Below are 15,084 nucleotides of genomic sequence, written 5' to 3'. Positions count from 1 at the left end.
CTTCCCAGGCAAAGAGCCCAGACCCTTTATTGTGCCTATCTGCAGGTTTCTGTTTGTCATATGTCCTTGCTTCTTTATAATTATATTGAGAAAAAGTGTATACATTTAGAACCAAAATATATCAATGTTATCATTGCATTGGTCCAGCTGACCAGGGGGCGAAACTCGTGACCATTGATTAGGCATTGTGACTTTACTTGATGCTTGCATGCTGTTTTGCATTAAATATGGGTTAAACGTCTATTCGCTATCCCGAGTGTCTGTTTTCTTTTACAGAACCTCTTTAACAATGGAAACCACTGTTCGATTACATGTCCGGGGGCTTGCATGCCATTAGCATTAGGTCTAGTCAGATGGGGGTGGTATGAGTCTCTAAAATGTGAATACAGATCTTCAGCTGAATGGAGAAATAATCATAGTTGTGGAATGAGCTACACACTGTAGTTCGATCAATAATGACCTATGTTTTTGACTGTACCTTTGATGGATGTTCTTTTATTGGTTGGATGGAGAGGCACCTATCCTTTTTAAAAGGTGTGGCCCATCGTGAAAGTGATCATTTCATTTAAGAACTTCGTTTGTATAAGTCATACCGTGTGTAAAATATTTCCAACAAAAATGAAATTAAAATACGATTTTATAAAAATAAAAAAATAAACCTCTACATTAGACCACGCTTATATACTATTGCCTGCTGAATTAAGAGAGTGCATTACTAAAAATCTGTTTTGTTGTTTGGCAGGTGGATGCCGGTAATCTCAAAAAAGGATTAACAGACCAAGTCCACTATTTGATTTCAAACAGGTGATTCGCTTGGCCTCTTTTTCCTATCCTAATCTGTAAAACAAACAATGTAACAAAAGCAGTAGAATTTCTTTTTTGTATTTTTTTACAGTAGGTTGGGGTTTATTGGCATAACATTTTTCCCGTGAGGACGCTGCTTATCCGCAAGATTTGTGCTCCAATATACGTAATTTGTGAAAGGAAACAACCTGCTTGTAATGTATCAAGGCATTAGGCAAAGATACTAAGGAAAAGTTACTTTTGTAAATTATTGCTTTTGTTTAGTTTTTGGTTACCAGATATTGTTACCAATTACACCAAGGAGCTTAGGGGATCAAGGAACAGGTCGTCCCCCACTCAATCTGCTATCAACAATACAAGACCTGTTCCATAAGGTGAAGGAATTCTGCCTGGTCAACGCCAACCTATGCTTGCATTAGGGTGGAGTACTGGCCAACAATTCTGGCTAACTGTTTCTAGACCAAGCTCACCGCTTTCAGAGCTTTCATTAAAAAAATGAGAGATCTCATTAAAAAAGAAAGAGAGCGCTATTCACGACTTTCCCCTATCTTACTCTCCCTCCCCTGCCGACAGACTAGAGTGAGCAGAGAGAAGAATTAGGAGAAAAGAAAAAAGTGAGGGGAAGAGTGGTGTCGCCTCACGGGAGTAACACCATGGAGGCTCTGCAGGAAGGTACTCGCCTGCCGCCTAGGTTCTCATCATCAGCGTCCACCACTCGAACCAAAAAGTGTGAGATGAAAGAAAGTAAACAGTGAAAAGGATGGTGAAGGTGCTAGGGCGACATAACCTGCCTGTGCACCACAATTGGTACACTGCAGGCCTGGACCCAACAGTGCGGAGAAGGGTGACACGAGTAGTGCCACTCTAATCCTGTGAAATAAAAAGTGAGCTAGTGCACGCTGGCCGTCTTTACTTTATTCTAGGCTGCGTGTTTGCTCGAATTAAAACGCCGACATGTTTCGTTGCCTAATAGGAAACTTACGGCAACTGCTTCAGGGCTTGGGTCTGTGACTCCACCCTGCACCAATTCACTGGTGTTCCGTTTCACATGTTGTGGAGGGCATACCTATACCTCCTTTCTGGTTGTGTCAGTGTCACTTGTTTAAAAAATTTTCTTGAGACTGCTCCCGTCAGTCTCGGAAAAAAGCTTGAACGCCCGGTTCAAGCCTGTTCAGGACTTACATTCTGGAATACCCACAGCCTCAGCCTCATATCCAACTCAATTATATGACATTCAAGAAACTTTTGAAAAACTGCATTTTCGGACTTTCATTGTGGCTGAAAAAGTTCAGACCCGGTTAATCACCAGTTCATCAGGACTCTCTCTCTCTGCCATGTTATGGTGTTTCTCATATCTCTGCACCTCTGACAAGTGCTCTCAAGTAACTAAAATGGGGCATGTGAAGATTAGGAAACTTCTTAATAAGGAAATAAAAAAAGGGCACACTTGTGCTGTCTTAGTCAACAGTGCTGGAGTAATCCACATGAAGAAGCTCATCTGTGCTCAATACTTTTTTCCAAGAACAAGCGCGATCCATTAGGTAGGTCTGGTGGCTTCCTGGGACAAGCATGGAATACATGTCCAAATTCACAGCAACTCAGAAAAAAACAATTTATTTGTTATCCTGTGTGCAGCACATTACCAATCTGCACTGCTACTCTTCAAAGGATGGCTCTTAGTAACACAGCACAGCTGGCTAACAGGGTATGTAACTTCTAAATCCTTCTATGATGCAATCATTCTTCAGTGAGTTATGAAATATTGATTATTTCAGCAAAGGGCGATGGGTGTGTTTCTTGTACTCATTCATTTTTCATTAGTCTGTCAGGCTGCATTGTGTCTTGCAAAGATCCTTTGGAACACAGCTAGTAGTGTGGTCTAATTGTATAGAAGGGATCAGAAGCAGGAAAGGGCACCTAAAGTAGGAATGTGCTCATCTGGTTAAAATCTGAATGAAATAATACAACCATGGACAAGTTCTCGGCAAACCGTTTTGGCATAACGTACCCTTAGCATATCGACAAACATTTTCTCCTTGGTAAGGTTAGGATTTAAAGTAGATTCCAGGCCTCATGGTTTGAAGATCATTCGACGCTCTAGTAGATTGTGTCTATCAGATTGGTGTATTTCAATGGCTCGACAGCTGCAGATTTATATTCTGTCTTGTGGCTACCAGCCCCTTGGGCACATCTTTGACCAGATAACCTCTGATTGTTGAAAAATGAGTGCTAAAATTTCATATTATTGAACCTTTTAATATCAGGTCTAGAAAAACAACTACCGATAATGATGATGAAATGGTATTAAAGTTACTGAAATTTCAAACGTCTGAATCTACAGTGGATATCATGCAAAAGAACACAGTCCATGTCACACTGCCATCAGGGCTTGCCTTTGTACTGCATTCCCGTGCTACTGATAACAAACATTAAACAATGACTCTGAAAGTTCAGTCAGTTATATACTGATGTTCCCATGTTTGCAGTAAAATATGCTGTAAATCTGTGCTGGGTTTCACTCTACAGCCACACGCAATGATCACTACAGAACTTTTTCAAAAACCGATTTCTCAAAAGCAGGTTTGCTTTCATAAGATTCAGATTCATTAGCACATTTCCCCTGAGGCGGAAGCCGGGGGCTTATATTGCACACATTTTAGCTTAAATTTGCACATTGTTGTTTTTAAACTGATTGCTAGTTTTTAAACGTTTTGCTGCTTTTTTGTGTGAACCTACCTACCTGCCACCTCGAACCCCGCTCCCCGCGTAGCCGATTAGGTGCTGACGCGGTAGGAGACAGGGGTAGATGCCATCTTGGGGGTACACCGATGACAGCGCTCTAGCTGTTGGCTGCCTCCTCCCCCTGGATTACTTAAACCGCGCCTCTGTCCCGGCGCTTAGATTCATTAGCACATTTCCCCTGAGGCGGAAGCCGGGGGCTTAGATTACACACATTTTAGCTTAACCCCTACCGCGCTACTGCGTTTTCCCGCTGTGCGCTGGAATTTAAAAAATGGCCTGTTTATGACAAAGCCAGCTCGTCATCCGCGTAGCGCAGGTAACGCCCATGACGAGCTGGCTTTGTCATTAGCGCTGAAGGGGTTAAATTTGCACATTGTTGTTTTTAAACTGATTGCTAGTTTTTAAACGTTTTGCTGCTTTTTTGTGTGAACCTACCTACCTGCCACCTCGAACCCCGCTCCCCGCGCAGCCGATTAGGTGCTGACGCGGTAGGAGACAGGGGTGGACGCCATCTTGGGTGTACGCCGAGGACAGCGCTCTAGCTGTTGGCTGCCTCCTCCCCCTGGATTACTTAAACCGCGCCTCTGTCCCGGCGCTTAGATTCATTAGCACATTTCCCCTGAGGCGGAAGCCGGGGGCTTAGATTGCACACATTTTAGCTTAAATTTGCACATTGTTGTTTTTAAACTGATTGCTAGTTTTTAAACGTTTTGCTGCTTTTTTGTGTGAACCTACCTACCTGCCACCTTGAACCCCGCTCCCCGCGCAGCCGATTAGGTGCTGACGCGGTAGGAGACAAGGGTGGACGCCATCTTGGGTGTACGCCGAGGACAGCGCTCTAGCTGTTGGCTGCCTCCTCCCCCTGGATTACTTAAACCGCGCCTCTGTCCCGGCGCTTAGATTCATTAGCACATTTCCCCTGAGGCGGAAGCCGGGGGCTTAGATTGCACACATTTTAGCTTAAATTTGCACATTGTTGTTTTTAAACTGATTGCTAGTTTTTAAACGTTTTGCTGCTTTTTTGTGTGAACCTACCTACCTGCCACCTCGAACCCCGCTCCCCGCGCAGCCGATTAGGGGTACACCGAGGACAGCGCTCTAGCTGTTGGCTGCCTCCTCCCCCCTGTTCTGTCCTATATTATGACCCACATCTCCCGGCCGCGCAGCGGGCGGGCGCAGCGGGTGCGCCGGTGGCGCGCCAAAGGCGAGCCCGTCTGCGCTCGTCCGCGCCAGGACAGGGCCAGGGGCCACCCCCCCTGTATCATTTTCGGGACCTAGGAAACACTATAGTGCCAAGTCTTTGCACCAACTAAGGCCCTCTGTAACTACTAGCTGCCGCCACCAGCTCCACCCTCTGGAGTCCTCCCGTGTCTGCCTCCATTGTAACACAGAGCCCATGAGGGCATACTCTCTATGCTGAATGGATCTCTTTCACAGGGAAAAGTCCCCAACAACCTCAAAAAGGCGCTACTCATTCCCCTCATTAAGAAGGTCGGAGCAAACCCGCTCGACCCGCTTAACTATAGGCCTATATCATTGCTGCCGTATTGTGCTAAACTTTTGGAGGCTTATGTTTGTGACAGTATGTCTAAATTTATTGAAGAAAGTGAATACCTCGAACCCAACCAAGCTGGTTTTCGCCCATGTCACTCGACTGAGGCAGTCATCCTTGTGGTACAAAATACTCTGAGGCGGAACGCGGATAACGGGATCCACCAGGCTCTGGTGCTCTTGGACCTCTCGGCCGCGTTCGACACGGTTGACTACACCATCTTGGTCAACCGTGTCGAGCAAGCTGGCCTTAGGGGCCCTGCGTTGAGCAGGATTCGTTCATTTATCTCTGGTCGCACTCAAGCGGTAAGATTGGGCGCTTTTACAGCCCCTACCATTTCCACCACTTGTGGAGTACCCCAGGGCTCATCATTATCACCTTTACTTTTTAATTTATACCTACGCCCCCTATTGCACTCCTTAAGAAAAGCGAAAATCACCATCTTTAATTATGCTGATGATTTGCAACTCATCTTCCCTTTGAACACCAAGGACTCAGTGGAGGTATTTCAAAATACCATGTCTCACATCCAGGGTTGGATGAGCTGCAATCATTTGAAACTTAACCCTGGCAAGACTGAATTGGTCTTGCCTGGGCAGAGTGTACTTAGCTGGAACCCAGGCTTCTGGCCATCCAGCATGGGGGCGCCACCCTCCAAGTCATCTTCAGTTAAAAGTCTGGGAGTACTTATTAGTGAGGATCTGTCCCTGAAAAAACAGGAAGGCGCGGTGGTGTCATCCAGTTTTTTTCAACTAAAGAAAATCAAGAAAATTGCCTGTTTATTTTCTTCGGATGCCCTTACCCAGATCATCATTGCCTTGGTCCTGTCGCGACTAGATTTCTCTAACAGCCTCTACCTCGGGCTCCCAATTGGAGAGCTAAAACGCCTCCAGCTGGTCCAAAACCAGGCTGCGAGACTCATTCTGAACCTTTCTAAAAGGCAGTCTATCAGATCAGGGTTGAAACAGCTACATTGGCTGCCTGTTGAGCAGCGAATTGCTTTCAAAACAGGGTGCATTCTATTTAAGTCCCTACATGACTCTGGCCCTAAGTTTGTCAGAGATCTGTTCATCAGATATGATCCTTCTCGCAATCTTCGCTCCGCTCACAAATCCCTCTTGAGTGTCCCTTCTTACAAGAGGAAGCGTCTAGGCGGTTGCTGCTTTGATCACCTTGCAGCCACCTTCTGGAACTCTCTTCCTCTTCAATTGAAACTAAGCGGTAACACACTGAGTTTTAGACACTCTCTCAAAACCTGGCTTTTTTCCCAGGCCTATTGCTGAGCTGTTCCGTCCCTACTTTTAACTTCTGTGTCGAGTTCCTTCCTATAGCGCCATGAAGCCCTAGGGCGTACGAGCGCTCAATAAATAAATATTAACATTAACATCAACCCCCCCAATATTAATGAATATCAGGACTACCATATGTTCCTCCTAAACTGTAGATCACTACCCAAACACAGCTTAGAAATATCAATGCTGTTAGAGGAACATAAGCCAGACATTGTTTTCCTAACCGAAACATGGCTGACCCAAGACTCTGACCGTGACCTGGTACAAGCGCTTATACCAGGCTATCAGATAGCCCGCCTAGACCGTGCTCTTGGGAAAGGCGGAGGGCTTGCTATCATTTATAAAGACATATTCACCTACCGCTGCCCCCCGGAAACCATCGCAGACTGTGAAAGTTTGCGGTTTGTCATTGAATTTTCGTCGAATTACAGTTTTTCCGGTATTCTTATCTACCGTCCTCCTGGGGCCCTTAAACAATTCCAGACAGCGCTCCCCTCTGCCGTGGCTGAGTTGATCACCTCCCCGGCAAACTTTACACTACTAGGAGATCTCAACATACATTTTGATAATACCCTGGATAGTGTCGCCATAGAGATGACGGCAAGTTTAGCTGCAGTTGAACTCAAACAACTGGTTTCATCTCCTAAACATGTTAGAGGCCATTTGTTAGACCTGGTATTCACTAACTGTGCACATCTTAAAGTAGGTACGGTAAGTCGCCTCCCCTGGACTGATCACTTCTTGATCCCCCTTACCTGGACCACCCATAAATTTGTTTCCCCTACCCCAATCCCGCGTAAAATGAGAAATTGGTCCAAATTATGTATGAACCGTTGGACCAACATTCTCACAGCCACTAGACCCACGCTTACCGGCGATCCTTCTTTAGATAATAACAAATATGATAACTGGATCACAAACTCATTAGACTCAATATTACCCCTTCGCACCTCTAACCCAAAAAGACACCGCAAGACAGCGCCCTGGTACTCGGAAGAGCTCAGAGGAAAAAAACGTCTATGTAAGAGGCTGGAACGAAAGTGGCGCTTGAACTACGGAACTACGGATAAAGCAACCTATATGGAAGCTATTAAAGCTTACAAACTAGCAATAAAAGTGACTCAATCGGCCTACTACACCGACAGAATAATGCCGGCCAAATCTAAGCCGAAAGAGATGTACCAGACAGTAAAAAGTCTAATTAAGCTTCAATCTTCCCCGGCAGCTAATTACAACCCACTTGCCCAATGTAATAATCTGGCCGAATTCTTTTTTCATAAAGTCAACAAAATTTATTTATCCTTTCCTGATTGTGACTCTGATCCCCTTACCCAAGGACTGTATCTAGCGGGTGAAGCAGAGGAGCCACCTCAACACACCTTGGACCATTATCCCCAGTTAGACCCAGAAACACTTGAGCCACTGATGCGTCAGATCAAATCTGGGTCTCCATGTGACCCTGCTCTCCAGAGCACGCTGGTCCTGGCCAATCAGGTCATCCTTCCCACGTTAATGGAGTTACTGAACTCCTCCATAACGACGGGTATCGTGCCACCCAACTGGAAACATGCCAGGGTACGAGCACTCTTGAAGAAGCCCACCCTCGACCCTGGCGATCTCGGTAATTACCGTCCGATTTCACTGCTCTCTTGGGCAAGTAAAGTACTAGAAAAACATATTAACACCTCTCTGACTAACTTTCTTGAGAGTAACCAATTGCTCGACATTACTCAGACAGGCTTTCGACCCAAACATGGAACAGAGACGGCCCTGATGGCAGTCACTGAGCAAGCAAGGCGGGACTTAGATCAGGGAGGATCAGTGGCAGTGATCCTTCTTGATCTGAGCGCCGCCGTCGATACGGTGAACTACAGGATCCTCCTGCGCTGCCTTCTTGTCCTGAAGCATTGGCTTGGCTTAGGTCTTTCTTAAGTGAACGGACCTTTCGAGTGTTCGAGGGAGCTTCTGTTCCCGCCAGCAAGCCGTTGGGCTGTGGGGTCCCGCAGGGTTCTTCCCTGAGCCCCACGCTTTTTAATGCCTACATGAGGCCGCTGGCTGGGATTGTTCGTCCGCACGGTATTAAGATCGTTACCTATGCGGACGACAACCCAGCTGGTGGTCTCGCTTGCACACAAGAATTGCCATCAACATCAGACTAACCTCACAACCTGCCTGGAGCAGGTGAAGAACTGGACGACGGAATCATGCTTGAAGCTCAACGGAGATAAAACTGAGCTCATGATCCTAGGCCCACCGACCCCCTCCAATCTGGAGCGGATATGGCCAGCCTGTCTAGGCGACCCCCCCTCACCCAGAGAAAACATAAAAAGCCTGGGGGTATGGCTGGATAAGTCCCTAACCTTTAATACTCAGGCCACTAAAACTTCAGCAATCTGCTTTGGCCTCATTAGGATGTTGAAAAAGATTCTTCCACTGTTACCCTTTGGGGCCAAACAGGTAGTCACCCAGGGCCTAATTCAGTCCTGCATCGATTTTTGCAATGCCCTATATCTGGGGGCACCTGAGTACTGCTTGAACAAACTGCAGCGGATCCAGAACTGCGCTGCGCGCACACTTCTTGGAATCCCCCGCAGAACTCGATTAGAGCCCGGACTAAGAGCTTTGCACTGGCTCCCCGTTAGAGAGAGAATCAAGTTTAAATCCATGTGCATCGCCCATCAAGCCTACTGGAAAGCTAGCCCTACAATCAACCATCCTTTGATCACCCCCTATTATCCAAAAAAAGAACTTCGCTCCTCTCATGCTTTTCTAGCAGTAGTTCCCAGGATTAAGAGATCCAGAGCAGGAGGCCGATCCTTTTCACACAACGCACCCAAGTTATGGAATTCACTTCCCTTGCACCTCAGATCTAATCCCAATCTGTTGACCTTCCGGAAACAACTTAAAACTTTCCTCTTTGACTAATTCCACCCCTTGTTGGTTCTATCTCACTGGAAGCTGTGCTCTTGATTCCTAGCGCCTGGACGCCTCAGGGCAACTGCAGCGCTTTATAAAACCTATTTTCATTTCATTTCATAAGTAGAGCCTTCGGCAATCAACAATTCATCAGAAAGATCTGTATATAAATCCAATGCTGTTATCACACATTATTGGCTGTACTTACCGAACAACAATTTCTTCTTTTTTACCACATTTGGCACAGAGTTCTAATTTACAGGCACATGGTTTACAGATGATATGGTATGCGTCCTTTACAGTCTTCTGAAGACATTTAACACTGGAAAATAGAAAAACAACGAAGGTTTATCATATAAATTATCGTCATTCACTTTGAGCTTGCAGTTTCTTTGGTTATAACTGTACATGCATTTTAAAATTGGAACAGGATGTAAAGGGCCGAACCAGAAAGGAAAACAGGTTAATTGCCTTTGTCACCTTACAAGATCACTTACGTCCTGGCACCACATACCTCCTTTCACACTTAGTAAAACTATGCTACCGTACGTACGAGGGAGAGGTGTGGCACCGCGGCCAGGTAAACTGACGCTGGAATCTGGGGATCAGGGTTCGATCCCCGGCTCCGGCGGCAGGTTAGCCCAGCACCATGTGACTCTGGGCAATAGCTTGCTTAATCTTCCCAACGGCCCCCAGCGCCTAGAGACCCTAACGGGTGATTGTGCGCTATACAAATGTGGATTATTATTATTATTACGTATCATATACTGAGGTTAGGAAGATCTTGTCAAAGTGAGGAGTAAGAAACACTTGACACCCCAGTTACAATTACAAAACCCCAGGTGCATTTTTAAAACAAATGGAAAATCAAAATGAAGTAAAAAAGGGATGTTCAGCTAAATGCTACAATCACTGACAAGGAGGTAAGGAGAGCGATAGCGGCGTTAAAACTTCATAAATCCCCAGGGCCGGACAGTCTGATGGAACACTTTTAAAGAAAATATGCATCAGAAATCACTGCTCATTTAACCTCACTATTTAATGTGATAGCTGAGGGGCCAAGGGTGACAGCTTCAATGGCTAAAGCCGTGATAACCGTGATCCCGAAGACAGGAAGGGACCCACAGAAATGTGCCTCCTATAGGCCAATTGCGTTGTTAAAGTTGGATGCAAAATTATATTCAGCAATATTGACAGCCAGATTAGAGATCCTGATGCCAGATCTCATCCACCCTGATCAATCGGACTTCATAAAGGGGAGGCAAACCCACAACAACATCTGCAGGACACTCCATCTGATAGAAAAAGTTTCCAAATACAAGATTTCGGCGATCCTGGTGAGTTTGGACACGGAGAAAGCTTTTGACATTCCTTTTCCGTACACTGGAAGGTTTCGGATTTGGGAGACCATTTATTAATTTGATTAAAGCCAACTATACACAACCGCACTCAAGAGTGCAGGTTAATGGGGTAAGTTCACTCCTGTTCGCTTTAGACAGGGGACGAGGCATGGAAGCCCGCTGTCGCCCCTGCTGTTTGCCCTGAGCATAGAACCTTTAGCAGCATGGATCCAGGCAACCCCAGGGATCCAGGGGATAAGAATCGGAGGTGAGGAACATAAGATGTCACGTCTGTGTCATTGCAATGTGCTGATGACACCTTCCCTCAACCCTCGCTGCAGGCCCTTTAGGTAGAACTAAGGAAGTTTGAAAGTGCTGCGGGTTTCCGAGTAAACATAACTAAATCGTCCATCCTAAACCTCACGGTGCCAGAAGGGGAGAAATACTCTCTCAAGTATCTGGGAATCCAGCTCACGCATGACTGGAGGGCTTATTCAGGGCAAACTACCCCCCCAGCCCCCCACCCCCACTGACACAGCTACAACATGACCTCTAACGTTGGAAACCACTATATATATATATATATATATATATATATATATATATATTACCTACTGGCGATAGCCAGTAGGTATATATAGTTAGGATTTTTTTCCTATGGGATTTTTGAAAATTCTATGTCGAATAACTTTGGCGTTTGAGGACAGAATTGGCTGAAATTTTCAGGAAAATGGTACATTTTGTTTCTGAGCAGCCCCTGACAATTTGGGGGGGTTTCGTCAAGGGGGGGCCAAGAAAAAAGGGGGGTCCCAAAACATGTTTTTCCCATGCAATTTTCCATAGGGCGGTTGGCCTCACTTTTAGCCTGAACGGCTGAATGGATTTACACCAAACTTGGCAAAATTGTAGGGACTGGTAGCCCGATGTGCCTTTGCTATGTCTCAAGATATAGGCTCCAGTGGTTTTTACGAAAATTAACTTTGAAAAATATATATTGGGCTACATTGGGCTATATATATGTTGGAGCCCAAATGTAGCCCAATGTAGCCCAATGTAGCCCAAAGATGGCCACCAGAGCCAAAAAAAACAAATGTAGCCCAAATATCTGCCAGATGTAGCCCAACTATAGCCCAATGACAGAATGTCCCAGAGTGTTCTAAAGAACAACTAGAGTGCTAACAGTCCTACTTATTACAAAGGTATGGCACACCTGAAGCCATCTTGATTGGAATAAAGTGGTAACTCTTAAAACATTTAATTTAAAAAGGAACAAAATGAGGGGGTTCATTTTGCCATAGAAAGTATGATTAGCGAATATATGACGAAATCTCGCATACCATCAGTCCGCAAAAAAAATCCCGCATGTACTATTAGGCCGCAAATTAAAATAACGAAAACTTTTAGAACGAATATGCCTTTAGCATACACTAAACAACTAAACTACCCTAAACCCTAAAACACTACCCCCAGCATGACCCTACACTACACAAACAGTACAACACTACCCTAAACCCTAAAACACTACCCCCAGCATGACCCTACACTACACAAACACTACAACACTACCCTAAACCCTAAAACACTACCCCCAGCATGACCCTACACTATGCAAACACTACAACACTACCCAAAACCCTAAAACACTACACCCCAGCATGACCCTACACTACGCAAACACTACAACACTACCCTAAACCCTAAAACACTACCCCCAGCATGACCCTACACTACACAAACACTACAACACAACCCTAAACCCTAAAACACTACCCCCAGCATGACCCTACACTACGCAAACACTACAACACAACCCTAAACCCTAAAACACTACCCCCAGCATGACCCTACACTACGCAAACACTACAACACTACCCTAAAACACTACCCCCAGCATGACCCTACACTACGCAAACACTACAACACTGCCCAAAACCCTAAAACACTACACCCCAGCATGACCCTACACTACGCAAACACTACAACACTACCCTAAACCCTAAAACACTACCCCCAGCATGACCCTACACTACGCAAACACTACAACACTACCCAAAACCCTAAAACACTACACCCCAGCATGACCCTACACTACGCAAACACTACAACACTACCCTAAACCCTAAAACACTACCCCCAGCATGACCCTACACTACGCAAACACTACAACACTACCCTAAACCCTAAAACACTACCCCCAGCATGACCCTACACTACGCAAACACTACAACACTACCCTAAACCCTAAAACACTACCCCCAGCATGACCCTACACTACGCAAACACTACAACACTACCCTAAACCCTAAAACACTACCCCCAGCATGACCCTACACTACGCAAACACTACAACACTACCCAAAACCCTAAAACACTACCCCCAGCATGACCCTACACTACGCAAACACTACAACACTACCCAAAACCCTAAAACACTACCCCCCAGCATGACCCTACACTACGCAAACACTACAACACTACCCAAAACCCTAAAACACTACCCCCAGCATGACCCTACACTACGCAAACACTACAACACTACCCAAAACCCTAAAACACTACCCCCAGCATGACCCTACACTACGCAAACACTACAACATTACCCAAAACCCTAAAACACTACACCCCAGCATGACCCTACACTACGCAAACACTACAACACTACCCAAAACCCTAAAACACTACACCCCAGCATGACCCTACACTACGCAAACACTACAACACTACCCAAAACCCTAAAACACTACCCCCAGCATGACCCTACACTACGCAAACACTACAACACTACCCAAAACCCCAAAACACTACACCCAGCATGACCCTACACTACGCAAACACTACAACACTACCCTAAACCCTAAAATACTACACCCCAGCATGACCCTACCCTACGCAAACACTACAACACTACCCAAAACCCTAAAACACTACCCCCAGCATGACCCTACACTATGCAAACACTACAACACTATCCTAAACCCTAAAACACTACGCCCAGCATGACCCTACACTACGCAAACACTACAACACTACCCTAAACCCTAAAACACTAGCCCCAGCATGACCCTACACTACGCAAACACTACAACACAACCCTAAACCCTAAAACACTACCCCCAGCATGACCCTACACTACGCAAACACTACAACACTACCCTAAACCCTAAAACACTACCCCCAGCATGACCCTACACTACGCAAACACTACAACACAACCCTAAACCCTAAAACACTACCCCCAGCATGACCCTACACTAAACAACCACCACAACTCTACACTACACTAACACAACACTACACTACACAACACTACACTACACTACACTACACAATCACTAACCCACGAAAAAATTAACACAAACCCACTTACCTCTCTCGTCATCGTGGTTTTCACAACGCAAATGCATTTACCATACATGCCTTTAAAACGTAATTCTTTGTAAAGGCATGCGCGATAAATGCACATGCGTTTTGAAAAAATGCGGGATAATGGTATGCGAGGTCAATGACCTTGCGGGATAATGGTATGCGGACTGAAAGTCTGCGGGATAAAAAATGCGGGAAAATGGCTGCAAACCATGATTAGCAGCAGACTTCCCTGGTGAGCACTAGCTTTACTACAGTGATCTAATGAGCAACTAGAGTGCTAACATTCAGAATTTATGGCAAATGTGTGACACATCTGAATGCCTTCTTGATAGAACCAAAGTAAACAAGCATTGAAAATGCAATAGATCTCGCCCTCGTTTAAGTTAAAGCCATTCTGTTTGTAATGAGGTGGCTTTTTAGCTTTGCTTTTATTAGTGTTTTTAAAACTTTCATGTAAATAACATGCATATGTATGCATATATGTATATGTATGCATGCATTTATATTTATATAGATATGCAGATTATATATGTTTATATATGTATATTACCTACTGGCGATAGCCAGTGGGTATATATAGTTAGGATTTTTTCTCTATGGGATTTCTGAAAATTCTATGTCTAATAACTTTGGCGTTTGTGGACGGAATTGGCTGAAATTTTCAGGAAAATGGCACATTTTGTTTCTGAGCAGAAAATTTGGGGGGGTTTCGTCAAGGGGGGGCCGAGAAAAAAGGGGGGTCCCAAAACGCGTTTTTCCCATTCATTTTTCCATAGGGCGGTTGGACTCACTTTTAGCTCGAACGGCTGAATAGATTTACATGAAACTTGGCAAAATTGTAGATATGGTTTGCCCGACGTGCCTTTGCTATGTCTCAATATATGTGCTCCAGTGGATTTTGAGAAATTAACGTTTAAAAAAATATATATATCTGTGACAGCGCTCCGGTTAGCGCCCCGGTTCGCGTACCTGACGCGTAACTGAACTTCGCGAAGCGAAGCTGATTGGCTCTCCGGTGTCTGTCAACATTCTAAACAGTCCGGAGCGGCCGCCATCTTGTCTCTCGGTACGA

At 45.2% G+C, this 15,084-nt stretch overlaps 1 protein-coding gene across 1 annotated transcript in view; it reads right to left on the bottom strand.

Annotated features, from left to right (window-relative positions):
* The window catches only part of C2_1H9orf85 (chromosome 2_1 C9orf85 homolog), a 415,101-nt gene that overhangs the window by 14,078 nt on the left and 385,939 nt on the right, over nt 1-15,084 (bottom strand). The window contains exon 3 of the mRNA XM_078675761.1: nt 9,515-9,628. Within this exon, the coding sequence (XP_078531887.1) occupies nt 9,515-9,628 (114 nt within the window). The remainder of the gene's footprint in view (nt 1-9,514; nt 9,629-15,084) is intronic.

This window comes from Lissotriton helveticus, chromosome 2_1 (assembly GCF_964261635.1).
Source record: "Lissotriton helveticus chromosome 2_1, aLisHel1.1, whole genome shotgun sequence".
NCBI lineage: Eukaryota > Metazoa > Chordata > Amphibia > Caudata > Salamandridae > Lissotriton > Lissotriton helveticus.
The sequence above is the reverse complement of the archived record's forward strand: the minus strand, read 5'-3'. Positions and strand labels throughout refer to the sequence as shown.